Source organism: Galeopterus variegatus, unplaced genomic scaffold (genome assembly GCF_000696425.1).
Source record: "Galeopterus variegatus unplaced genomic scaffold, G_variegatus-3.0.2 Scaffold1689, whole genome shotgun sequence".
NCBI classification, from domain to species: Eukaryota; Metazoa; Chordata; class Mammalia; order Dermoptera; family Cynocephalidae; genus Galeopterus; species Galeopterus variegatus.
Window position 1 is genome coordinate 516,621 of NW_007727800.1, and position 27,132 is coordinate 543,752.

The following is a 27,132-nucleotide window of genomic DNA, read 5'->3' on the forward strand; positions in this document are numbered from 1 at the left end:
TTTTCTCAGTGCAATGTCTCACACTCAAACCCTCAATCGCACCAACGGTAGGAGCCGAGGGTAGAAAAAGATATTGGTCTCAGCCACATCCATGGAGGTAACCAGCTGTCGGACATAGGCACGGTCATCAGTAGTGACTTCAGCTCCAGGCTGCAGGACATCACTCTTCAATACACAGTTCAGGTAAACTGGGAGTAACTTCATGCACTCGGGAAGGATCAGCTGGGGGGTTTATCAAAATAAAGTCAATGATCATGGGAAATCCCTCCCAAATTCAAAAATGTGTCCCAGTAGCCCGTCCACTAACATGTTTGCCCCACCTGTCCTGCAGAGGAAGGGCTGGCACAGTTCTTTCTGTAACAGGCCAGGATCTGGGCACACTGGGTGATGAGAGTGTCACGAACAGTCTTCACAGGGCTGTTCAGGACTCCCCGGTATGCTGGATGGGGAGATGTCACATTCACTGGTCAGCTGCCCATCATGTGTGCCTTACCACCATCACACCTACCCAGGAATACTGAATCGTTGACCATCGTGGACCTTTCTCTCAGCCCAACCCCTCTACCCTGCCTCTGCCCTCACCAAACTTGGCCATGTAGTTGATGAGTGTGTCAGTCTCACAGTTTCGATACAGATCAGCCAGCTGGGTGCAGCAGTTCAGGGCCAGGTTGTGGATTCGGAGTCGACGCTGCCCTGCACAGCTGGTGTAAAGCAGGGCACACTAGGGGAAGAGAGAGAGGGGGAACTCACACCCCTTTCTCACAAAAGCCCTCTGAAAAACCGCCCCTTTGCTATATTATTAAACTAGAAAAAAGACATGAGCCACCCCTCCCCCAGCCTCTTCTTTCAGTCCTTTATACCTACTACTCACCCTCTTCCTTGCAGCCTATTTGTGCCCAAACGAATGACACCCACCACTTCCTCCCCAACCCCTGCCTCCCGCCTGCCACCTGCAAGAGGGCTCCACTCTCTTCATTAAGCCGATCATCATGCTTGAACTCCACCGTCACTGTCTTGTCCCCATCCAGTCCAGCCAGCTCCACATCTGTTGTGTTGCTCATGTAGAAAGCCCCAAAGAAATCTACAGCCCGGATACCTGAGGCCACATAGACATGGTCAAGGCTAAAGGTAAGACAGAGCCACGTGCCTCCCTCCCAGATTTAGCCCCCCACCTGTTTTTCTCCAACCAGGACTGACCAGTGCTTGTCCTGACTCGCATCACAGCATCAAAGCCAACAATCTTCTGTACATCGCGACGCAGGTCACTCAGGAACCGTTCCTGGTCATTCTCCACCTGTAGCCCCCCAGGACAAGAGTCCTGACTACAGAGCTCACCCTACAGACAATCTCCCTGCATCTCTTCTGCTCTACAAGCCTACTTAATTGTTGTAACAATAACAGTGAAGATGATAATGATGTTGATGACAACAATGATAGCTTTTATGTTTTGTTTTTATTTTTGGGGGGGTGGCTGGCAAGTACATTGATCCAAACCCATGACCTTGGTGTTACCAGCACCATGCTCTCCAAGTGAGCTAATGGCCAGCTGACAATAATAGCTTTTAAGCACTTACTACATGCCAGGTACCACACTGAGTGCTTTACATTTAATTATTTAATTAGGTAGATAAATCCTAATTAATAAGTATGGAAACCCCATTTTACAGATGAAGGAACATGGAGGAAGTGATTAAGTAATTGATCTTAGGTCATACAGCTAGTAAGTGGTGGGGCCGGATATCAACCTAGGACTGATTCCAAGGCCCGTGCTCCTAACCACTGCACTCTCAGGGCTCACATCTTTACATTATGTGGTCTTCTACTCCAATCTACTCCTGTTAATTTGTTGATAAATCAGCAGCTAAAGAGCCACTCCACACATAAGCAGACATTCCCAGCCCTGCCACCCAGAATCCCGCACCATACCTGAAAGCAAGCATATTTGTAGATGGAGCCACCAGTGAGCTGGGGCACAACAGAGAGTGTGGCCACATCCACATACTGGTTAGGGAAGAGGAAGAGGTCTACACAGCAGCCTTGGGCCACACACTCTTTGGCCAGGGTCTGATAGGCGCCTGTCTGAGGCTGGAACAGAGTCTGGAGAGGAGTGGAAGAAAATGTTCATATCTCAGCTCCACCCTATTTGAGAACTGTATGTGTAATATAGGACATTCAAATACATATAATACTTCAGATCTACTTCCTAGGAGTTTGCAATAGTAGTAGAAAGTTCTCTAAAAAAAGAGTCTAGCAAAGGCTTTGGGATGAGATGGGGTAGAGAGGTGTTGCAGCAGTGGAGAAGGTCAGTAGTCATAGATGTGATACGTGAAAGGGCAAGGTGTCTAGTCCCAGTCCCACCAAGAAAGTTAAGGGTGTGGCATTGTGAAGCATCCCCACCTTCCTCTATAATGGAAAGTCCTACCCCCATCTTCCAATCTCACACCTTCTCCTTGTCTGTGTTGATCAGCTTCCTGTCATCTCTGTTCTTCAGTTTCCCTGGGGCCTCTGCAATGGGCAGGGATGTGTGGAACAGAAACAGCTTCCCTGCACACTCAGCAGCCTAGGAACAAAGAGAGGACTACTTGTTCACTCTTTCCTTTATTTGTCCATTATTCATTCATTCCTTACCTTGTCATTTATTAAGTGCCAACTATGTCAGACAGGCTGACTTAGTAGACAGTCATCAACCACTGATGAAAAGGAGATTGTATCCCAGGGAGTAAGGTGGTCAGAGGAAGGTGAGGCAGATGAGGTTGCCAGGGACTCCAGCCTTACCTTCAGAGCTTCCATCCCAGCCTGGATGACTGGGGCAAATACTGTCTCTGTCTCCCTTGTGTCTGCAAACATTTCTGGAATTTGATCCAATAAGCTGAGGAGAGAGGTGATAGGAGACAACCAAACTTACTACCCAGGTGCCTCAGTTCTCAATTCTCTGAAGAGTCATCTGGCCACCAGATTCTGGAAACTCCTGAACCAGAACCCCTGTCCATCTACTGACCCCTCTGCTCCACTCCCTGGCCTTCTGTGGTTGTACCCTCCCCCGACATTTACCCCCACAATCTGGCTCTTACCTGGTGATGACTGCCCGAGACTCATTGACATTAACCAGGAAGCCGTCCAGCAGTGGCACAAACATGTCAGCCACATCGGATACAACCATCATCTGTGGCTGGGCCAATGAGCTCTTCACATTGTAGAAGTGGAGCACCTTATTGTAGGTGACAAAGCCAACGCGGATTGCTGACTCTTCTGCCCTGCCCTCCCTGTAAAAGGTGACATTGTTACCCACTTGCCACCTTCTCCACCACCCACAATTTCATGACATCAAGCTCCATCTGTTCAGTTAACAAGGTACCCCATCATTAACCAAAGGAAGCACCTTGGCTCCATAACTCTCACCTAGGTAGAAAGTCTAATAGTGACTTGAGCTCCTCACAGAGGAGCCTAACAAGACCAGTCCTGATGGCATTGTAGGAGACGTCAATCATGAAGATGAAGGCAGGAGAGCTGGGGAACTTATTGTTCTGCAGAGGAAGGAAATGGGGGGAGAGGGGTTTTGGTAAGCAAGCCAGTTGACTAGAGAGAGAAGTCAGCATCAAAGGGGACAGTGAAGGGGTGAGGGAAATGATAACAGCCATTCTTAGCTGTCTCATTATCCTCCACCCACTGCTCCTCCCCATGCTACCTTCCCTCACCTTGCAGTAATCTACAGTGGCCAAAAATTCATAAGAGCCCAAGGATAGCTCAGGACGGTCATAAGCATCCACACGTTTGCCGGTATGATCCAGATGTTGAAAATACTGGGGGGGAACTGTGGGGAGTATGGCAGTGTGTTACTCAAAGGTCCACTCTCAATCTCAATAAGTCTGGCCCTGGCTGAGCTTGCTTCACAGCCCCACAGCCCCACAGCCCCTCAGCCCCACATGTGCCCTACTTCCCCAGCTCCTGAAAAATGGACCCTCATCTATCTTACCAGAAAGAGAACAATGAAGATGCAATCAAGACCTCCTCCCCCCTGCCCCCGTGAACATACCATCATTGATACAGCTGCAAAAGCAGCACTGGAAGCGCCTCCCTCCCTCAATGAACTGCATGAAGGGGCACATGTATGCTTTGCAGCGATTGCAGCGCAAAGGGCCAGACTCTCCGTGGTCCACGACATATGGTGAAGCCTAAGGAGCAAAGGGGAGGGGCTCAGACATAGAGGGAAGCTATGGTAGGTTCAGACATGTGGCAATAGATGAGGAGGAACAACCTGGAGGGAAAGGGGGCATGGCTCAGATATTTTGCCTGGGGAGGGAGTACAGTGGAAAGGAATGAGGACAAATGGTAAGGGTACTGTTACAGGAAAATATCCCGAAGAGTCTAAATTCTATAATTCCCTCTTCCTACCCCCCATCCCCAGACTGCATTTCTCCCTGAAAGGGAAGGACTGTGAAACTGGCCATACCAAGCCAGGGGCTGCCATGGGTGTATGAGGAGAATGCCAAAAGTTATCTAGGATTCTTGTTTCTGGCCCTATCTTCAATCCCATCTTCACTCTTGCCCTAGAGATCTTGACTCATGCTTCCTTCCCTAACCAAGCATGTATGACACTTCTCCGCTTCCATTTCTAGGATTCTGTGACACCTACTGATGCCCCAAGCAGATGTCACCCTACAGATAAGAGACTAGTGTCCACCCATCCCCATTGGGACCCAGAAAGAGAGAAAGAGAAAAACACACAGAGGAGGATAGACAGAAGCAGAATATAAACTGAGCATTGAGTTGCCAGTTATAGACAACTCTATCTAAAGTTAGATAAGTGAAGCATGAACATGAGGGTATCCTACCAAGGCCTGGCAGAGCAGCTGCCGAGCTCTCTCTCTTTTCATGCTGATTTCAGGTGCTGGCATAACAGATCAGGGCCCAAGCCAGGTGGGAGAAGGTCTACTGGATCCTGATCTACCTTTTCTCTTATACACTATCCTGACCCCTAATCTACCTGAGATGATAGAATAGCATATAAGGAAAAAGCAGAATGATGTACTTTTCATCATCTGGAGATGAGGATGATATGAGAGGTTCCTGCATCCAGCTGATTCCTCCCCTACAAGTTGGCTTTGCCTCTTTTCATATTGTTTCTTTCCCCTATGGACCCTGTTCCCACCCAGAAGTTTCTTGGGCTTTTGCTCTCATCCCTACCATCCCTTCCAGGCATGGGCCTTAGGATAGAAAGCTACTGAAGATACTCTCTCCTCCTGCCCAATCAAGATGTTTTCCATTGTGACAACCAGCATCATATCTAGGAAGAAGCCTTATTCTCTCCCTCCCTTTCATTATACTTTAGCCCCTTCCCTGACTCACCTCCTCTGGGGGCAGCCTTGCCAGCGGCTTGATGACAGCTGCCAGGGGCACCTGAGCCTGCTTAGCCATGTCAGATGTGCAAGGGATATTATAGGATGTACATCGGATGTATCGGGGACTTGCATTCCCTGAAATAGGAGGTAGAAGACCTGAGTCAGATCACAGAATCCCTCCAGATACCAGCTCTCCATTGGTGATCCACCCCATCACCTCCAAAAATGTTAGAGCTGATGGTGGCTTTTCTCCCCCAGAGGGACTAGTAGAGACTGGTCTCTGGTAAAAGACTGACAAAATCCCCATCCATAAGCTGATAATGTTGGAGAAAAAGCCCCATAAGAAGGAGTTAATGCTCTTCTCACCTTGGTCCTTCACCAGGAAGTTGGTGGTGACTAAGGGTGGCACCTGGCCTCGTACTCCAGTAACAAATGGCTCTGAACCCCGGTTGTTCCTGTCATCTTCAATGACCTGAATCTGCAGGGAAGAAGTGAAATGAGTGAGATGACAGAAGAAAAGGAAGTGCCAGGTTCCAGAGTGCCAGGAGAAAGAAAGGGTAGAGCTGTAGCACAGAAACTAAAAATCTGCCAAGGAACATGTCATGCACCAGGCCTGCTTTCCTCATGGAGGTCATATAAAATGCTGCAGTCCTGATGTTCCACTCGACAGCAGCAAGGTGCTGGACAGACAGCACCGAGAATGGGCTTCTTTATGAATTTCCCCCTGGCCCCAGATCAACGGTGAGCCCTCTTATTCCTCCCACTACAGGAAAGCTCCAACTCTGATCACAAACCCTCAGACATGATTAGATTCCATTCCCCTCCCTTATCAAGGCTTCCTCCCTCCTCTCCCCAAGACACATTCAGAGTCAGAGCAGGAAAACAGACAACAGAACCATGTAAAAATGACTCTACCTGGAATGACTCTACAGTCAATGAAATTACAAGGGACTGGGTGAGGAGAGAATTAAACAGCTAGAAATGATCAGGTAAGATGAGGAAGCAGATGCTGCCTTATTTTCAGGTAAGCATCAGTGTGTATTCATGGGAGGAGAGGATGAGTGCCCAGTCTTTATAGCCCAATCCTCAATCCCCCACATTTGACAGACCCAGTGAAGGGGGGAAAAAAAGGATTTGCAAAGCTGGTAATCAGATCCTTGTGCAGGCTAGGGTTCTTTGGTCAATTACTTCAAGATGCGTTTAGTAAAACCAGAAAAAGTAAAGGGCAAATAAGACTGTATCGCATAGCAGGAAGGGTAGAAGCTTAGAGAAATATATCAGAGTCAAAAAGACTCTCCAGATGAGAAAGTGGCCCACACTTTCCCAAACCAGCAGTGCCTTCCCCTGTAAGAAATGCCAGTTTGGGATACCATGAACCTATGTGCCATGTGCCCAAATGTTTCTCCACAACAGGCTGTAGACAAACCAAACCCAAAGTAGAAGGATCTACCACTCTGTCCTGTTCCATCACATGTCACATGCAGGCTCCTGGAGGAGCCAGCAGGACAAAAATAAAAGCTTAATATGCCACCTGGCCCCGTCCTTAGAGCCTAACCTTCTACCACCCTATACTCAAGACACTGCTAACAGCTTGCTACCTCTTCATTACAGGATGACTTGAGGCATGCATATCCTTCTAGCCTATAAAAGCAAGGCTCTAGAAGGGCTATGGGAAGAGAATGGAGAGGGGATGGACATGGTGACTGAGGTGAAGATGAGGTCACAGGCATGCATGGATGGCACTAACACAGGGATGACACGCACACACACACCCACCCCCTCCACTTACTGGACTAGGAATGGCATCGGGGTCTATTCTGTGCCTGGTTTTCTGCTGAGGAGGCAGCTCATTGAGTTGCTTTTAGTGTTTTAATAATAAAGGCAGCAGGGTAGTACAGGAAGGGAGACAAAAGAACAAGAGGTAGATGTTACTCTCTCAACCCTGATGAGTTAGACATGAACAGCTGGAACCCAGCTCATACTGCTGAAATGAGGCCCCCTCTAGATCTGAAATTTCAAATCTTTCTGGCCCAACACAGAGGATTTAATGGCTGAGACTATGATATGGAAAGATAAGGGCAAATAGGAGGCAAGCGGGGATAATACAGGGAGGGGCTGAATGGGAGAAACCTTAAGGAAGAAGAAGAGGAATGTTCCCTCCAAAAGGCCAAACCTCCCATCTAAGGACTTTTTATGCTGAAAGAAGCCTTCTCTCACATCCAACCAGACACTCCTCACTGAAGGAGGGGCTCCTCTTGGGTCCCCCTTAGCCAACAGGGTCCCTCACCATGGTAGTTCACCAAAAGAAGAGGGAAGAGAACAGAATGGAATATGACAATGGCTAAGCATGGTGAGGTAACTGACATAGCAAATGTTACAGACAGAACTATAAAGTGGCCCTTACTTGGAAGTACAGTCCCAACCTCTATTCCAAGTCTGATAAGGAGGGCCTGAGGATTCTGATGGCTTTTTTTTTTTTTTTTTTTTTTTGTGACCGGTAAGGGGATCGCAACCCTTGGCTTGGTGTTGCCCGCACCGCGCTCAGCCAGTGAGCGCACTGGCCATCCCTATAAAGGATCTGAACCCGCGGCGGGAGCGCCACTGCGCTCCCAGTGCGACACTCTCCTGAGTGAGCCACGGGGCCGGCCCCTGATGGCTCTTAAGGGTGAGATTCATCCACTTTCTGGGAGAAGCAGCTTCCCCAGTGGGGCTTTAAACATACACTGCCCCTGCAAACTGTAGATCTTTTTTCCCCATCCACACAGCAGGAGCCTACCAAACAAAAGTATTGGGGACTTCCTCCTAAAGCACTGGCCAAGAAGGAGCAGAAAGAAACTGAGGCTTTCCTTCTCTTTTTTTTTTCCTTTTTGTCTTTTTTTGTGACCAGTAACGGAATCGCAACCCTCGGTGTTGCGCCCGCACCGCGCTCAACCAGTGAGCGGACTGGTCTCTATATGGGATCCAAACCCTTGGCGGGAGCGCTGCCGCACTCCCAAGCGCCGCACTCTACCGAGTGCACCACCGGGCTGGCCCCAGGCTTTCCTTCTCTTAACACCAACACCAGAGAGTTCCCACCTGTTCTACCCATTACGAAGAATGCTATCTTACTAGATCTAAGGGGACAAGACTCAGCCACTACTCCACAGAAGGGCAAAGGTTACAGTACCATGTACGTCCAATAGTGACAGAACATAGCCCTCAACCCAGAGCTCTACTAACACTTTGATCACTCTCGGCTTCCCTTCCCTCCCTGCCCAGCTATGGAGTAAAACTGCTCCCACAAGACTTCTGGAACCTCAAGTTCTAGTTTAAAGGGTCAAAAATTACATCTAGTATCTAAGCCTACAAGAAGATAAATAAAATGGAAAATTATCAGAAAATGCTAGGCAAACCTCATCTAGGTTGACCTACTTATCTGGCAGACACAAACCCCTTCCTCAGGACCACACAAGTATCTCCTTACAGGGCTTGGGATGGCATCAGGGTCCAGGCGCTTAGGAGGCAGTGGCTGAGGAGGCCCAGGCTGACTGCCAAATGTGGGCGCTCCTGGGTAGGGGCTTCCATAACTGGGCTGAGGGCCCCGGGCGGGTCCAAAGGAACCTGAGACAAGAGCACAAGGTTAATAAACTCAAAATCCCCCTCCCTATCTCTTCTTAAGGCCTCAAGAAAATGACTAGACTCCTATAAATATAGAATTATGAGGTACACTAATGCCTGGCAAAGCCATTCAGAGAAAGACTACGTAATCTGAACTACAAGAAAAAAGAATGTCTTACAAACCCACCACCTGAGTAATAATATCCTGAAGTTGTCCACCTAGTTCCCCATTTAGCAAGCAATACTAAAAACAAACAAAACCCAAAAAATGCCTGAACAGCTTAAGCCTTTGGCTTCTATACAGACCTTGGGAAAGACTCACCATTTTGTTGCAGCTGATAGCCTGGCTGCTGGGGGGAGTGCATAGGTGGTGGTGGTCCTGGGGGCCCAGTCATCTGAGTGCCATGGGGCAGAGCTTGAGGAGGAGGTGAGGACACATGGTTGGGCTGGCTCACTGGAAGCCCCCCAAAACCCTGTCCAGGCAGGAGTGGACCAGTCATTGAAGGCATCCGAGGACCCCCTGAAGCTGGGGGTATGAAGCTGGAGGCCTGTGGTGGGACAGATCGCTGGGGAGGCTGGACCCCAGGATGACCGTGGGCATGGCTAAGGGGAGGAGCCTGGCCTTGAGGATAGGAGCCATACAGACCAGAGTTAGGGAAACTTCCTGAGGCTGAGGCCAGCGATGTTGGTGTGCCTGAGAAATAGAAGAGGTAGAGTCAGAAACCCAGTCATTCTGCCTCCTTATTCATACATCAATTCCCTTTCCACATAAGAGGGACAGTTATGTGTGTCCTATCATCTGGGGCTCAGAGGCACAGGAAATAAAAGGATTCAGGTATACTCTCAGAGCCTAATGCCTCTGAAAAGAAGGGGATAGTAACATTCTTGTGGTCACAGCTACTCACCATAGCCCAGCCCTGAAGCGGGAGGGGCTGGGGCCACAGCACCACTGATCTGCATTCCAGCCAGCTGTGCAGTCACCTCTGCACTTGTCAGGGAAGGGCCATAGGGCTGAAGTACAGACGACTGGCTGACCACAGGAGCCAATGGGGACCCAAACGGCTGAGACCCAGGGAGCCTGTGAAGAAAAGGAAAGCAGAGGTGACTAGTGGGGCTGGGACACCCTTCAAAGTTGGCAAGAACACCACATCATATAGGAAGCTACATTGTTTTGCGGCATCTTACTCTCATCCTGGGCTCTTTTATGGCTTCATACTTTTGTATATTTGTGGGTAAATTACATTCCTGATTATCTACACTGTGATTATCCATGGCAAATCTCGTTTTTCACTATGTTTACTCCACAAATATATGTGGAGCACCTCAGGTCAAATACTATTTACTCTGCTAGTTAAATTATCACCTCCTCTGACTCGTTTTTTTTGGTGGCTGGCCTGGACCCTGGTGTTATCAGCAACATGCTCTAACCAGCTAAGCTAACCAACCAGCCCCCTGACTCAATCCTAGGTTGACAAACCTCCTCAGTTTTGTCATGTGAAGCCCTGAAGGAATTAAAAGGGAAGGCAAACATAAGCATCACACATAGGCACCTAATAAATGTAGGATCAAACAAATGCTGTTTGTTCAATTTTTAAACAGAAGTTTATTACTTTATCCTGGGAAAAGTGTTAGAAAAAATCTGTGAGATCAGAGGAGCAGGTCAGCTGAGTTTGGCATTCTGTACTAATTAGAAAGATGATGCTAACTATATCAAAAAAGAGCTAGGGAAACAGGACATAAACCGGGTAGCCTTCCAGCTGGGTCTATCTACCAACACCTCGTTAATTAGATAGCTATGTTGGACACTAGCATGGTATCAGCTGGAACATTTAAATACAATTACAAAATCATTCCAATATCATTTCACACCAACTGCAGGCAACTGTTCTGGTATTTTTTACAGTGATATTACTGCAGATATTTACAATACAGGACATTACATATAAGAAACTCCTTCTGGGATTTCAGAAATCAATCAAATTCTTCACAACAGTAGTCTGTTACATCGAAATTCTGATTTATACTTCCTGCCCACCCCCCTTTTTTGGCAGCTGGCCTGTACAGGGATCTGAACCCGTGACCTTCGTGTTACCTGCATCACACTCTCCCAAGTGAGCTAACCGGCCAGCCCCAAACTTATTCCTACTTTTTTTGGCAGCTGGCCTGTACAGGGATCTGAACCCGTGACCTTGGTGTTACCTGCATCACACTCTCCCAAGTGAGCTAACCGGCCAGCCCCAAACTTATTCCTACTAACTAGCTGTAATTTATTTTTTTGGGGGGGGGCAGCTGGCTGATACGGGGATCCAAATCCTTGACCTTGGTGTTATAACACTGTGCGTTAACCAACCGAATCACCCAGCTAGCCCTCCTGCCTTATTTTGTCTCTATTGCATAACTGGTACTTCATATTTGGTCAGTTTCTATTAGTACTGCAGTTTAACACTTTTTAATTCATTCAACCAGTATTTTCTTCAACTAGTATTTCTGCTAGTGAAACTTACCTCCCTAAGCTCTTTGTTGAACTTTGCATTTTTTGTCTTCTGTAGCACTAGACACACTGTTAGCCCCATGGCTAATGCTCAATAAATCCCCGTCAGAATAATTATATTCCATGGTACTGCTCCATCAATATGGATAATACTGTCAACTACCCAATGTCACTCTGTCACATGCCCTAGTACCAGTAAATCACCACCTTATAAAGCATCTCTAGGTACTCTAATTTAATCCTCACAGCAAAATAATGAGGGAGACAGAGCAGATAGGAAACTAAAACACTAAGAATATAAGTGACATTCTCCACCCCCACTGCTTCACTTGACTCGAAGGAAAAAAAAGAATACAAGTGATAGACCAAGCTAGACTTAGAATCCAGACCTGATTCCTAACTTAATTATGAAATATAACATAAATAGAAAAAAGTACATAACACACACACACACACAGAGTTGAATAATTACAATATAACTATTCAGGTAACCAAAAATCAAGTCAAGAAATAGAACACACTAGCACCCAAAGGCCCTGCATGCATCTCCCCCATAACAACTCTCTCCCTTCTTTCAGAGGTAACTGCTATAGTCTCCCAACTTCCTAATAATCATTCCCCTATCTTTAATAAAGTATAGTTCAGTTTTGTCATTTTAACCTTTTGTAAACTGAATCATATCATATATACTCTTTGAGTTTTGCTTCTACTGTTCAACCTTATGTTTATGAAATTCATCTGTGATATTGCATTTAGTTATAGTTCATTCCCTTCATCACTAAATGTTATTACACTAATTAAATATATCACAATTTGCTTAAGCATTTTGATGTAGATGGATATTTGGGGTTTTTGAATTTTGGGTTATTACAAACAATGTTGCTATGAACACTCATATATTTAACTTGTATATACAGTATATACATGAGTTTTTCTAAGGCATATATCTTAGTGAAATGAGTGAAATTACTGGATGACACGGTATGCATATCTTCAATTTCAATAGATAACACCAAATTATTTTCTCAAAGTGGGTGTACTAATTTCCATCCTATCACCAGTGGATAAGAGTTCCAATTACTCCATATCCTCAGCAATATTTAGTATTGTCAGACCTTTTAATTTTGCCAATATGATGGATATGTAGGACAATCTTCTTGTGGTTTTTAATCTGTACTCTTTTGATTACTTATGAAGTTGAACAGTTTTTTTTTTTGTTTTTTGTTTTTGGTGGCTGGCGGTATGGGGATCCAAACCCTTGACCTTGATGTTATAAGGCTGTGTTCTAACCAACTGAGCCAACCAGCCAGCCCCCAAGTTGAACAGCTTTTTAATATATTCTTTGGCCATTTTTAGCTCTTCTTTTATAAAGTGCCTATTCTAGTTTCTGTCCATTATTTTTTTTCAACTAGACTGCCTTTTTCTTATTGATTGCTAGGAGTTCTTTACATATTCTGTATATTATTTTATGTGCTTTTATCTATTTTATGTATAAATGTCTTTTTCCATTCTGCAACATGTCTTTCCAATATACTTTCCACTCAATGTCTCCCACTCTGATGATTCCCATCAGCACACAAACATACAAACATCTGAAAAAAACAACCAACTATGGTGGAAACAACCCAAATGTCCATCAATGGAAGAATGGATAAACAAAATGTGGTATATGTCCATACAATGAAATATTAAAAAGGCCATAAAAAGGAATGAAGTACGGATACATGCCACAACATAGATGAACCTTAAAAACATTATACTAAGTAACCCTGTCCAGTTATGTGAGTTAGCCACAGCACAGTGTTATAACACCAAGGTCTGGATTCTTATACAGGCCAGCCACCAAAAAAACCCAAAAACAAACAAAAGAAACCCAAACGAACATTATGCTAAGTAAAAAAAGTCAGTTGCAAAATATCATACAGCATATGATTACATTCGTATAAAGTCCAGAATAGGGAAATCTATAGGGACAGAAGGTAGATCAGTAGTTGCTTAAGGTTGGAGGCGTGGGGCAAAGAAGGAATAGCTAAATGGAGCTAGCTACTTAGCTAAAGGATACAGTGTTTCTTCTTGAGGTGACAGAAATGTTCTAAAGCTGACTGTGGTGATATTTGCACATATCTATAAATAAACTTAAAACAATTGAACTGTACTCTTCAAATAAGTGAATTGCATGGTACGTGAATTATATCTTTTTTTTTTTTTTTTTGGCAGCTGGCCAGTATAGGGATCCAAACCCTTGACCCTGGTGTTATAACACTGCGCTCTAACAAACTGAGCTAACTGGCCAGTCCATGAATTATAAATAAATAAGTTGTTTTTAAAAAATCCAACCAAATAATCTCACATCCCCCTCAAACTTTTGCTTCTCTTTTAACTAAATATTGCAAAACAATTGGTTTATAGTCAGTCTCTTTCTCTACTTCTTCAATTCCTACTTCCCTCTCTCTTTAAAGATCTTTCTAGGGCCGGCCCGGTGGCGCACTGGAGAGTGCGCTGCTTGGGAGCGCGGGCCCGCCGAGGGTTCGGATCCCATGTGGAGACCGGTTCCCGCTCACTGGCTGAGCGCGGTGCGGGCGCAACACCGAGGGTTGCGATCCCGTTGCTGGTCCCTGGTACGGGCGCGACACCGAGGGTTGCGATCCCATTACCGGTCAGTAAAAAAGACAAAAAGGAAAAAAAAAAAAAAAAAAGATCTTTCTAGGCCGGTCAGTTAGCTCAGTTGGTTACAGCATGCTGCTGATAACACCAAGATCCAGGGTTTCATCCCTGTGCTGACCAGCTGCCAAAAAAATAAGTAAATAAAGATCTTTCTGTGTTCATTTCCCTTTTTATCCTAAGTCTGTCATTTAGTAGTTTTTTCAACTGGGTCTATATGCAAACAAATCTGTCTTTATTTGCCCTTTCTGTTAGCAAGGTACAATTATAATTCTAGGAAGACAACTATTTTCCCTTAATGCTTTCAAGGTACTATTTTATCATCTGGTGTCCTCTAATAGTGTCTATTGATTCTAATCAATTTTTTTTTCCTCTGAGACTCCTTTATGGCCTGGGTTGAGGGAGTATGGTTGTTTCACATTTGCTTCTGGAAGGTATTCTGACAATATTGTCACTCAAGATCATATTTAAAAAAAAAAAAAACAACTTTATTGAGACAATTTCCATACTGTTAAATTCACTCCTTTTAAGAATATAATTCAATGACTTTTAGTGAATTTACAGTTATACAACTATCATCAGAATTCAATTTTAGAACATTTTCATCACCCCAGAAAAATCCCTTATGTTCATGTGTAGTCCCAAGACCTTTTTTTTCACACTCACCCACAGCCAGCCTGGGAGAAACGAGACCCCTTACTATTTCCCTCTGACAATGTGCGGACTTTTTTCCTAATCTACCTGTTCTTTGAAGGCATAGCCCAGGTCTTGACTTCATAAACAGGGTCTCAATTCCAAATTTCCTTTCAGGAAAGCCCAAAGACTCATCTCCCATCCCCAGTATCTGCTTAAACTTAATCCCTGGGTTCTCAAGATAATAATGCCCACCCAATCTACAGGCAGCCACAGTGTCAATTTATCACTCTGATTTTTAGTCCCCACTTGGTCTCTGGTACTTGAGGATTTCACTTTCTTTCTTTTAAGCTTAACCATGCACTTGAAAAAAACTTTTTTTGTTTCTATTTCATCTCTCCTTTCTAGATGTTTGTAGAATAAGGGTTTTCAGGTTATATTAATCTGCCGCTCAGTTTGACCCACTCCAACTAGGCAGTTTTCTTCATCTCTCCACTGAAACTGCATTTATTAATAATGCTGACCGTGCCAAATCTGTCAGTTCTCAGTCCTCATCCTACCTTTCAGCAGCAATTTACACAGCTGATTACTTTCTTGCCTTCACGAAATACTAGGTTTCAGGACACCACACTCTCCTGGCTTATCTACTACCATGCTACTGCTCTCTCTCATTATCTTTTGATAGCTCCTCCTCTTCTTTCCGTTTTTCCTTTTTTTTTTGGCAGCAAGCCAGTACGGAGATCTGAACCCTTAACCTCGGACATTCGGTCCTTTTAAATGTTGGTAAAGGGCTGGCCAGTTAGCTGAGCTGATTAGAGCACAGCCTTATAACACCAAGGTCACAGGTTCAAATCCGCTTACCAGCCAGCTGCCAAAAAAAAAAAGATAAATGTTGGTCCTCAATTCTATTTTTTACTCTCAATTCTCACTTTCTAAGTGATTTCACCTAGTCTCATGGCTTCAAGTAATATCTCTAGACTGAGGATTCCCAAAGTTATATCTCCAGTCCTGATATTAGTCCTGAGCTGCAAATTTGCATATACAGCTGCCCACTCAACATCTCTACCAAGATGTATAATAGCTTTCCTAAACATATAATATCCAAAATAAAACTCTTAATTTCACCCCCAAAATCTATACCTTCTCAAATATGCCACACCTCAGTAAACAGCACTATTATTTACCCAGTTGCTTAAGCTGACAGGCTAAAAGACATCCAGAATTCCTCTCCCTTTCTGAACTCACATCCAATCCTAGTGACTCCACCTTCAAAATGTATCTCAAATCACACTATTATTTTCCACCACCTTTACCACTGCCATCATAAACCAAGCCAAGATCATCTCTTATCTGAACTACTGCAATAGCCTCCTAATAGGATTCCCTACTTTTACTCTTGAATTTTTTGTTTGTTTTTTGTTGTTGGCTGGCCAGTATGGGGATCCTAACCCTTGACCTTGGTGTTATAACACTGCGCTCTAACCAAATGAGATAACAGGCCAGCCTGAATTTTTTAATGTATATATTTTTTTAATTATTAGAGAATGGAGAGAGCATATGCAAAATAACATTTTTAAATGTTTTTAGTAAACATGTTAATGATAGTGTTAGTATTGTAATACCAAGACTGTTGTGTGTAATAGACAGAATAAATGAGAAATTGTGGCATATTTCAATATTCTAATCCATCACCCCTATGTCCTTAAGAACCAAGATTTCTGGTATGGAAGAAAAGAGATATAGATGTAATAGAGAAGAGATTAAGTAAAGGCTGTGGTCTTAAATTTGAATTGGAAGTACAAATATAAATTAATGAGGTATTTTATGTTTAATACAGGTAGTTAAGTGTTTCGTAGCTCTGTCTACTGAAAGGCCTAGAATGTGACCAGTCCAGTAGCCATAAGCATTACGATTGCTCGGATTATAGTCTTGAAATATCGTTTCTCAATAAAAAAAATAAAGGATTTCTTGCAAAATGGCTAATTCCTGGCCTGGGACTACTAGGGTCATGTAAAAAGGACTCTCGAGTCAACTTGAAGAGGCTTCCATCTGAACACTGAACTTCAATAATGAGGATAATTTTCAGTGGACTAAAACCCATCAAATATATTTAAATCTATACGTTCATAATGATATTTAAAAGAAGAAGAACTGGTCACCTTCAGTGGATGACAGGGGATCGATTCATTCCCTAGTAAACTGGAAAAGAAAAGTAAAGAATCAAGCATTTAGGGGCCGGCCTGTGGCTCACTTGGGAGAGTGCGGTGCTGATAACACCAAGGCCATGGGTTTGGATCCCTATATAGGGATGGCCGGTTAGCTCACTTCGGATAGTGTGGTGCTGACAACACCAAGTCAAGGGTTGAGATACCCTTACCCGTCGTCTTTAAAAAAAAAAAAAAAAAAAGAATCAAGCATTTATCCTACATGAATTGAACAACTAGTAACCAAATAACAGATAATGAGAATTGTCTATAACAGTATTCAAACAAATAAATGGAAAAGAAAAGAATCAGAGTATCACCATTTCGCAAAACCAATAAATTAATATATACATATACATATAGGCATTAAGCATCAACAACTGCTAACATCACAAAAAAAGAGAAAGTAAAACATTACGCATCTCCTATAGTCTTGCCCTACACTACCCAAAGGATCAAACCTAAGTCTGATCTAGTCTCTGGATCCAGATGTCAATTTGTAGGAAATACAGAGGAAAAAGGAACATGTTGAACTGTAACATGAGTATGCAACTAGGAGAACCGAACTTTGGGAAACTCTTCAGGTCAATCAGCTTGTTTTCTTCAACAGATAAAAAGTAAGAAAAAGAAAGAGGTAGAGGTAGAACCTATAGACTGAAAAGACATACTAGGTTTTTTGATGTGGGAAAAATTGTGGTGTCTAGGAACGTACATTTGAGTGTAAACTATTTTTAAAAAAACCACAAGAAAGTATTTACTATATAAAAAAAGAAATGCTCAATGACAAAATTAAGAAAAAAGAAAGTAGTTACTACAAAAGTCAAGATTAATAATGATTACTTATGGGGGAAGGGAGAGAGTAATGATTGAACTTGGGACACATGGAAAGGGCTTCTGGGATGAATGTCAGAATTCTATTTCTTGATCTGGGTTGTAGGTACAAAGGAGTTCCCTTTATAAGAATTTAATAAGGCATACATTTGTTTTGTATGTGTTTTGTGTATGTGTGTTTTATATTACAATGAAAAGATCCACTGCATAAACAAACAAATAATTAAATAAGTAGAAATGTGTTTCTCCCCAGCTTAAAACTCTCCAATGGCTTCTCACTGCTCCTAAAATGAACTTTAAACTTCTTACTGTGGCTTACAAAGCATTATATGATATGGCTCCTGCCAACATTTCTGCCTTGTTTCCTCTACTCTGATCTAGCCACACTGACCTTCTTGCTCTTCCTCACATCCACCAAATTAATTTCTACCTCAGGGCCTTTGCACTTATTGCTCCCTCTATCTAAGACACTCCTCTCCAAGATATTTGCAAGTCTCACTTCATCACTTCACTGAGGTCTCAAATATCACTTTAGAAAGGTTTTCCTTGGCCAGCATATTTAAAATAGCTCCCTACCTCTTCACCAGTTATTCTCTATATCCTCACCCTGGTTTTATATCTTTATGGATATGTGTCTACTTGTTAGCTTCTGTGTACCCCATTCATTTGCCTTATCCAGGCTTACATTTAATGCTAAAAATGTATATTCTGAACACCCTATAAAAGTATCAGAAAATGACTCTTCCATTACTGTACCCCCTTACCCACAGTTATACTTTATTCTTCATTTTTTAAAAAACAAACACTTCTGGGGCCGGCCCGGTGGCGCACTGCTATAGTGCGCCGCTTGGGAGTGCGGTGGCGCTCCCGCCGAGGGTTCGGATCCCACATACAGACCGGTTCCCGCTCACTGGCTGAGCGAGGTGCGGGAGCAGCACCGAGGGTTGCGATCCCGTTGCCGGTCCCGGTCCGGTACGGGCGCGACACTGAGGGTTGCGATCCGTTGCCGGACATGAAAAAAGACAAAAAGGAAAAAAAAAAACAAAAAAAACACTTCAGCAGAGATGACTGCCCTCCTTTAATGGACGTCCATGCAAAGATGGGTTAATTGGGTCACGCACCACCAAGGTTTTCATCATTTATGTGGTTTTCCTTTGAGTATATTTCATTTCATAACTGGCCATGCCCATACTTAACCAATCAGTACTACTACGTGCCCGATCTAGAGGAAAGGGGGAGGTCAGAGGAGACACAAATGATCCACAAATGGTCCTCCCCTCCCATTTCTCCCTTAGCGCAGGCTCAGTAGGACCACAACCATTACTGAAGATGTATGTCTAGTAAAAAAAATAAACTCAAGTTCACTGAAACAGAAGATATGCAAAAGAACCCACATGCTAAGATGGGTCAATAATCCACAGGGCTGGACAACAGCAGCATCTGTAAACTAGAAAAAAGAAGACAAAATACAAAATGGTAGAGGGAAGAAAAAAGGGATCTACAAGAAAGGAAGAAGAAAAAAAGGAAATATATACTCATTCATTCCTAACTTTCCACTTTCATCAGACCAATTTTAGGTACATACCTTTGCATCTGAACAGTAGAGCTCGGCCCATTCTGTATGTCTCCTGGGCCAAACTGGCCATATGTAGCCTGGCCACAAGGGGCCTGTGCTGTCGAGGCTGGAGGTGCCCCTGAGGAAGGTGGTGCTCTTGACACACCTGAGGGTAAAGGACAGAAACTATGATTGGGAAATAACTTTCTTCTCCAGCCTGAGCATGCAAAATAAGGATCAATAAGCTCAGACCTTCACTGGCTTTGCCCTGAAAAGGACACAATTAACATGAACTCTAGCTACAAAAGAATTCTGAACATAGATGCCCAACAGAAAGCTTACACTCTTCTAGACAGGTACATTGCTCTAGACAGAGTTAAGCTGTAGCCAGAGCCACAAGAATGTAAGGCCTTTCTGTGATCACCATACTCTCTCCAGGATAGCCTTATATTCTCACCCTAGACAAAAAATCAACTCTTATAAGGAAAACATCTTACTCCAGAACTCAGAAACTTGGAGCATATATGAGACAGGTGGCACAGAAGATGACCAAGTAATATACTGAACTAGGCTGTAAAGAAAGCCATCTCTTGAAACTATTCTGCCACCCTCTTCTTCATACACTCTATTTATCCTAACCAGATCCATTCCAGCCACTTCTGAAAGTAGAATCTTCCAATAGCAAATGGTTCAGGAAAGAGTTCTCATAGGTGGGAAACCTTGTTTCTGCCCAAGAGTTCAGTAGGGACAGTTGTCCTGTCCCCACATTTGTGCTGCCACCTATGTGTTCACAAAAGCTGTACTTGATCCTTTCCGTTTATCAGAACTGCCACTGAAACCACTTCTGCTACCCTTAGCCATCTTTACCACATGAAATGCAGGAAGAAAGCGATTAGTTACTTGGCACATCACTTTTAAAATGCTGTTGACCCCTGTTCAAATAATTTTTTTCTTTTCCTCTGCCCTCGGTAGATTAGAACCTGCCTACCTTGATTAATCAAAACTTGCTCACTAGGGCTGAGCCCCTGGCACACTCGGGAGAGTGCGGCGCTGGGAGCGCAGGAGCGCTCCTGCTGCGGGTTCGGATCCTATATAGGATGGCCAGTGCTCTCACTGGCTGAGCGTGGTGCAGCCGGTCTCAAAAAAAGGACAAAAAAAAAAAAAAAAAAATTGCTCACTAACCATAACAGAACCAGATCTGTTTGCCTCTCAATAACAAAGTTTTCTCTTGAGGGAATTCCAAACTCCAACTTGATAAGTCAGGGCTTGATAGAGCAGAGGTGGACTCTGTACAGCCAAAGTCCCAACCCAGAGTATGGCTTTTCTAAAGACCTAAGAACTAATTGCTCCACTTCACAAAATGGGTTGGCTGGTTGCCTCAGTTGGTTAGAGTGTAGCCTTGTAACAACAAAGTCAAGGGTTCAGATCCCTGTACCAGCCAGCCGCCAAAAAAAAAAAAAAAAAAAAAAAAAATTTGTTTTTAACAGTTATAATTAAAACAATAATACTTCATTCATTTCCCAAATCTTACCTATACCTCCTTCGTGCCTTTTTTCCTCCCATATCCCTTTACAGAATTTACTCTCTTAAAAAGCATAAACAGTTCGGCATACCCTAAGTCCTCAGCTAGCCTAAACAAAAATCTACTGTTAACTACTTTCCCAAAAGCCCTTCTGGATAATCTGTAGAGTACCTGCTGCTCTTCTTGAAAAAGTACATAAAAGTCAAACAGTGAACCTAAAGTAGCACCAAATTAGTCTTTTCTTATTGCCCTGTTATTATAGAACATCTAAGAAGTAAAGGAAACTCAAGTAAAGGAAAAGGAATGATATCAGAAGAAAGATATGAGAGGCACCAAAAATCAGGCACACAAATACCACACTTTTAATCCATGAACTAGCTCCTCTTGTCCCAGAGTCATTTACATGTAGAGCCAGTCCAATGAGAGGCATTCTCAATATATATGAGGAATAAGTGATTTCAGGGGGACTTTAGGTCAACAGGAAATATTCAGTTGAGGCCACAGGCTCTGGAGAAGCTGTAACCACAACCCTTCCTTGTAGCTTGGAACAATGCAACCAGGTGAGGCTGCACAAGGTGACAACCACAGGAAGTGAGGTACTGTTGAACTTGGAAGATGTACTTCCACTAGATATCTTAAGGCAGAAACACAGTCACCACATCTAAATACAGGGAATGGGCTGGCCAGTTGGCTCAGCTGGTTAGGATGCAGTGTTAATAACACCAAGGTCAAGGGTTCAGATCCCATTACCGGCCAGCCACCAAAAATAAATAATAAAGTAAATAAAAATAAAAACAGGAAAGAGCAGACTACCCACAGGACTCTTTAGCTGCAGAGAACCAAATTCATGTTCCTCAATCACAAGCACCCAAACACTGCAGACAGCTTAGCTACAGCAATACAACCCAACCTGATGAATCTGCTGATTCCCCTCCTTAATTCAAAGGAAACTTGGAAACATACCTTGTGGAGGTGTTTGCTGAAAGCCTGGTACTGGGCCATTGTAGGCACCATAGGGAGTTGGGGGTGCTGTGGACCCTGGCTGCCCACCATAGTTGGACTGATGATACCCTGGGTAGACGGGCTGGGGCTGCCCAAATGGTGGTACAGGTGGAGCTGACTGGTTGACATTCATTATGAGAGCATCCCCAACTTGGTCTCACCTATCAGACAAGAGGGAAGAGAGAATTAGTCAAAACAAACTTTCTAAAGAGAGAGCAAATATTCAGGGTAGGAAGTAGAGATAAAAAGGGATTGACCTAGGGCCGGCCTGTGGCTCGCTGGGGAGAGTGTGGTGCTGATAACACTAAGGCCAACGGTTCAGATCCCTATATAGGGATGGCCAGTTAACTCACTTGGGAGAGCATGGTGCTGACAACATCAAGTCAAGGGTTAATATCCCCTTACCAGTAATCTTTTAATAAATAAATAAATAAAGGGATTGACCTTATCAGGTAGTGAGCAGCTTAATCATTCCCACACTACCACAGGATTTTAGTAATTTTCTGCCCCAGCCGTTACCCAGATTACCTCCTCAAAACAAGGATTTTGTTACTCTGAACCCCATGCTTTGTCACTGCCAAGAGGGAATAAATTTCAACTTCAGACAGGCACACTGGAATGGAGCAGCAGTCTCCATTCCCCAGTGGTATTTCTAGAGTCTAATCACACAAGGAGTCCTTTGGCTGATGAACTACTATGATATTACAGGTAAATGAAACAACGTTCCCACTTTCCATTCATGCACTCTAGCTTCCATTCATCCATTCATTCAACAGAGTACCCTTTAGTGTGCTAGTTTTTTTATCCACTCAGGCTAAAAGTCTAAAACAGATCAGGTAAAATCCTACCCCTTCAAAAGACAAATTTTAGAGTAACTGATTTAGAGAAATGGCATTCTTTGCCTAAACTGCTATAATCCAAACCCAGAACTGAAGCATTAAAATCACTAAATGTAAAGGACACCTGAAAACTCTAGAAAGGTAACAGATTAGAACTGAGTACAGGCCAGGCACAAAAACTTCACATAATCTAGGAAAACAGTTCAAAGAGCAGTGGCAAAATTAGATTTCATGGAAAAGATCATTCATATCATCCCTCAAGCAGAGGAGTATGAGTACTTGGCCTCTCCCCTTTGCTTGGAAAGGCCATCTTAACTATAGAAAAGCTGAGCTATGCCTAGACTAGAACTCTTTAAACTCAAAGCCATCTTAGGAGCTGCTCTTCCAAATCCTAAACCTTGCTTAGATCACTGACACTAAGCTTGACAGCTAACCCCCTTCCTTTCTTTATCTTCCTAAAATCAGGGGGGAAGCGAAAGGAAAGGATCTGCTTCTCCAGGAAATAATCCTCTCAAACACACCCAAGAGCCTGGAGTCAGACTCAAGTTTCGACTCCATTCTAGGTGGAAAGTGGAGGGTGACGACCCAAAGGGGCGGGGCAAGCTTCCTAGAACTCTGAAAGTAGTCGAGCTGTGGAGGCTGGGAGCGCCGAGGTTCAAGACCAAGAAGCCAAGCCAGTTTCTCGGGCCACGAAGAGAGAAAGGGCTGGCCAATTAAGCACAAAAACCCAGCGTCTTGCGCCCTTCAATAAGCTCAGGGCAGGAAGCGGGAGCCGGAACCTGGGCGGGGAGGCGAAGGGAGAGTCTAGGACTGAGCCTGGATGGTGGATGCGTGAAGTGAGGGTTTCTTCCAGGACCCCGCCCCAGGCTCCCCGCTTCCTTCTAAAAACTGGACCCGTATCTGGCCAGTAATAATATCCCAGCCTCTCTTCTGCTTTCCTACCCTCCAACCTCCCGACGCCACTCCTCACCCGGCTCCAGATCCAGGTTCGACTTCGTCCCGAACGTCAAGGCTCCCAGGCTCCACTTCCGGTTCCGAGGGAGGAGTCGCGTCGCTCCCGGAAGTTCCGCCCCCACGCTCCACGGTCGGGCCACTCCTTCTGCCACGTCTGCACTAGGCAGGCGTTTGGGAACCCGGATGCTGCGCATGCGCTACTTCCTTTTTCATCATGGCCCACTGGGAGTCTCCGATGTCTTATACATTTCTTAGCTGTCCTCGTCATTTTATGCCCTTACCAACTGAGATGCGATTGAGAAGACTATATCAAACTATTTTTAATAACGCCCTCTCAATCCGTCTGTGACGTATCAGTGACCTTTGATTTAGAGTCTTGTAGCTACTTCCTGCTGACCTCTGACCCCAATAATTTCCGTTCTCTAGGTTTATCTCACTCATGACCTTCGCTGGTCTCGAGATTTGTGGAACTGTGCTATCAGGGTACATGCATGGGTTCGAGTTCTGCCTCTGCAGAAGGCCAGCTTGAGTAACTTAATCTCCGCCTGGGTTTCTGTCAGCTATAAAATGGAGATGATAATAATGCCTGGGATGGCCAGTTAGCTCAGTTGGTTAGAGCAAGGTGTTGTAACACCAAAGTCAAGGTCAAGGGTTCAATTCCCCATACCGGCCAGCCTCCCACAATAATAATAATGCCCATCTAAGGTCTTGTTTGATGAAAGGAGATTAGCTCACATAGTGAGTGCTCAGCTGAAGGTTAGTTATTAATTTTTCTTTTTGGCAGCTGGCTGGTACACGGATTTGAACCTGTGCTCTTGGTGTTATAAAGCTGTGCCCTAACCAACTGAACTAACTGGCCCGTATAGTTAATAATTTCTATGCAGTGCTTTCCTTTACGTGCAGTAACATTTGTAGGATTTTCCCCCCATATACATGTTTTCATTTAATCCTTTTAATGCTATTTATTCTTTTAATCATTTTTTGAGCACTGCTGTGTGTCAAGCCATGCTCTAGGAATACAGTAGTGAACAAAAGTTTTTGCTCTCTTATTGTTGACAGTAGATATTAGTTATTGTAAGGCACAGAGTGGTTCATTCATTGAAAAAAATTGCTCTTTAGTCTGTGCTGGAAGCTGTATTGAGCATGCTTTACTAAACAGGCAGATTGTTCCTGTCCTCAGTTTATATAGTTGAGGTCAGTGGTTCTCAAAGTGTGATCCCAGGATCAATAGTATTTTTTTTTTTTTAAATGACCGGTAAGGGGATCTTAACCCTTGACTTGGTGTTGTCAGCACCACGCTCAGTCAGTGAGCCAACCGGCCATCCCTATATGGGATCCGAACCCAGGGCCTTGGTGTTATCAGCACCGCACTCTACCGAGTGAGCCACGGGCCGGCCCAAAGATCAATAGTATTAATATCACCTGGGAACTTGTTAGAAATGCAAACTTAAGACCCACCCTAGACATATTGGGTAAGAAATTTTGGAGGTAGGGCCCAGCAAGCTATGGTTTAACAGGTCCTCTAGGTGCTTCCATTGCCCACAGAAGATTGAGAACCACTGGTCTATGTGAATAATTTGCCGAATTCTACTAACATTTGTTGAACACCTGCGCTAGGCCAAGCCCTCTGCTAAGCATTTTCACATGATTTATTTATCATATCAGCATAGGAAAGTAGGAATCCTCTGTCTTGCTTAAGGTTGCACCCCTAGTAAATGGTAGAGCCTACATTCATAATTTCTTGAGGATCGAGGCTAATGTGTTGTATTTTATTGGTTTCTGTATTTCCACTTAGTGGTTCTCCACCTTGGTTGCATATTAGAATCATCTGTTGTGCTTTTAAAAATGCCAATACCAGGTACCAGACCAATAAAATCAGAATCCCTAGAGCTGAGGACTGGGTGTGTGTGTATAAAATTTTGTTTACACAACCATCTAATCCTATATGCTGTCTTATTTTAGGGAATCAGTAGCTATAAAGGTTTTCTGGGTGATTCTAATATGCACTGAGGGTTAAATGAAAGCTATTTGTATAGCACAATGCCTGACTTGTAGCTAGTACTCAGTAAATGTTTGAAAAGTGAATGGATGGATTTTTAGATCTCCTTTTTACTGATGAGGCCAAGTGACTGTCTGAGGGCACACAGCTAATAAATGATGGAATAAGAACTAAAGTCCAGTTCTTCTGACTCAAAATCCCAAGTGTTTTCTATGACTGCATCATACACCAAGCCAAACATTATTTAGCTGTTCCACAAAATTCTGTAGCCTTTGATAGTCACAGTCACAGCACCATAATGTTATGTTTTGTAACAGAAAGAGATCTCAATGTAGGACACATTCATGTAATGAAAACCTAGGAACAAGTAAAGATTTTATTATTAACATGGGTTGGCATGTTTACATACACCTATCTGTGACCACCTTTCCATGACTACCCATATACTGTAATGGGTAATTTAATTCAGCAAACATTGAGCACCTACTAGATCATTCATTGCTCTTTGACCGGTTGATTGGCTGTTGCACACGGTCCTTGCCTTCAACTTTCTCACTGCTTAGGAGGGAAGACAGGCATATAAACAAACTATAACATTGGCTAAGAAATACAATAGAAATATGAATGACGGACTTCCGGTCAAGATGGCAGAATAGACGATCCCTAGCATCACTCTCTCCCACAAATCAACCGATTTAAACTATAAAAACATAACATCAAGTGCATATGGAACGGGGAGACGTCCAGCGGGTGAGGCAGAAGCTCCGTGGAGACCACATGCCCTGCAGGGCCGCCGTTGCACGATCCGGCAGATAGGCTTCACCGCGGCCACCTGGCTCCATTCCCAGCCCAGCCCAGTGCTCACAGAGTGGGGAGACATCCGGCAGGGGAGGTGGAGGCTCCACAGAAACCACACAACCTGTGGGGCCACCACTCTGAGACCCAGCAGGTACGCTTCACCGCAGGTACCCAGCTCCATTCCCAGCCTGGCTTAGTGTGCTCAGAGCAGGGAGATGTCCGGCAGGGGAGGCGGGAACGCCATGGGGACCACACTGCTGCCGCGCGATCCAGCAGCCCAGCCCAGTGTGTATGGAGCACAGAGACGTCCATCAAGGGAGATAGAAGCTCCGTAGAGTCCACATATCCTGTGGGGGGGCCACTGCCACGCGATCCAGCAGCAGGTAGGCTTCACCGCCATCACCCGGCTCCATCCCAAGCCTGGCCTAGTGCGCACAGAGCAGGGAGGCATCCTGCAGGGAAAGGGGAAGCTCTGCAGAGACCACACGCTCTGCGGTGCCTCGGCGCAGCCCGGGCTAGGGCACACAGAACAGGGAGAAGTCCAGCACGGGAGGTGGAAGCTCAGCAGAGACCACACACCTTGTGGTATTGCCCCGTGATCCAGCAGCCCGGCAGAATCCAAGCTGACCAGAGAGGTGGCTCCCCTGAGAGGCCCAAGACCCGAGGCAACCACACACGCAAGGCACTAGTGGCCAACTGAGCAGTCA

General features: G+C 44.4%; 1 protein-coding gene across 4 annotated transcripts in view; it reads right to left on the bottom strand.

Moving 5' to 3' along the window:
• The window catches only part of SEC24C (SEC24 family member C), a 58,838-nt gene that overhangs the window by 2,101 nt on the left and 29,605 nt on the right, over nt 1-27,132 (bottom strand). Inside the window, exons 1-21 of one of the 4 annotated variants that reach the window (XM_008578462.1) lie at nt 23,645-23,710; nt 21,797-21,996; nt 19,342-19,477; nt 9,842-10,014; nt 9,259-9,630; nt 8,803-8,939; nt 7,129-7,197; nt 5,706-5,817; nt 5,347-5,474; nt 4,034-4,172; nt 3,696-3,811; nt 3,400-3,524; nt 3,072-3,263; nt 2,776-2,869; nt 2,444-2,560; nt 1,927-2,097; nt 1,198-1,294; nt 951-1,096; nt 583-721; nt 321-439; nt 43-222 (exon numbers count right to left, since the gene is read on the bottom strand). In XM_008578462.1, coding sequence (XP_008576684.1) covers nt 43-222; nt 321-439; nt 583-721; nt 951-1,096; nt 1,198-1,294; nt 1,927-2,097; nt 2,444-2,560; nt 2,776-2,869; nt 3,072-3,263; nt 3,400-3,524; nt 3,696-3,811; nt 4,034-4,172; nt 5,347-5,474; nt 5,706-5,817; nt 7,129-7,197; nt 8,803-8,939; nt 9,259-9,630; nt 9,842-10,014; nt 19,342-19,477; nt 21,797-21,968 — 2,934 coding nt within the window. In that variant the 5' untranslated portion in view covers nt 21,969-21,996; nt 23,645-23,710. Of the gene's footprint in view, nt 1-42; nt 223-320; nt 440-582; nt 722-950; nt 1,097-1,197; nt 1,295-1,926; nt 2,098-2,443; nt 2,561-2,775; nt 2,870-3,071; nt 3,264-3,399; nt 3,525-3,695; nt 3,812-4,033; nt 4,173-5,346; nt 5,475-5,705; nt 5,818-7,128; nt 7,198-8,802; nt 8,940-9,258; nt 9,631-9,841; nt 10,015-19,341; nt 19,478-21,796; nt 21,997-23,195; nt 23,288-23,644; nt 23,713-27,132 lie in introns of those variants that run through there. The other 3 variants (XM_008578463.1, XM_008578464.1, XM_008578465.1) reach the window with 3 other exon arrangements.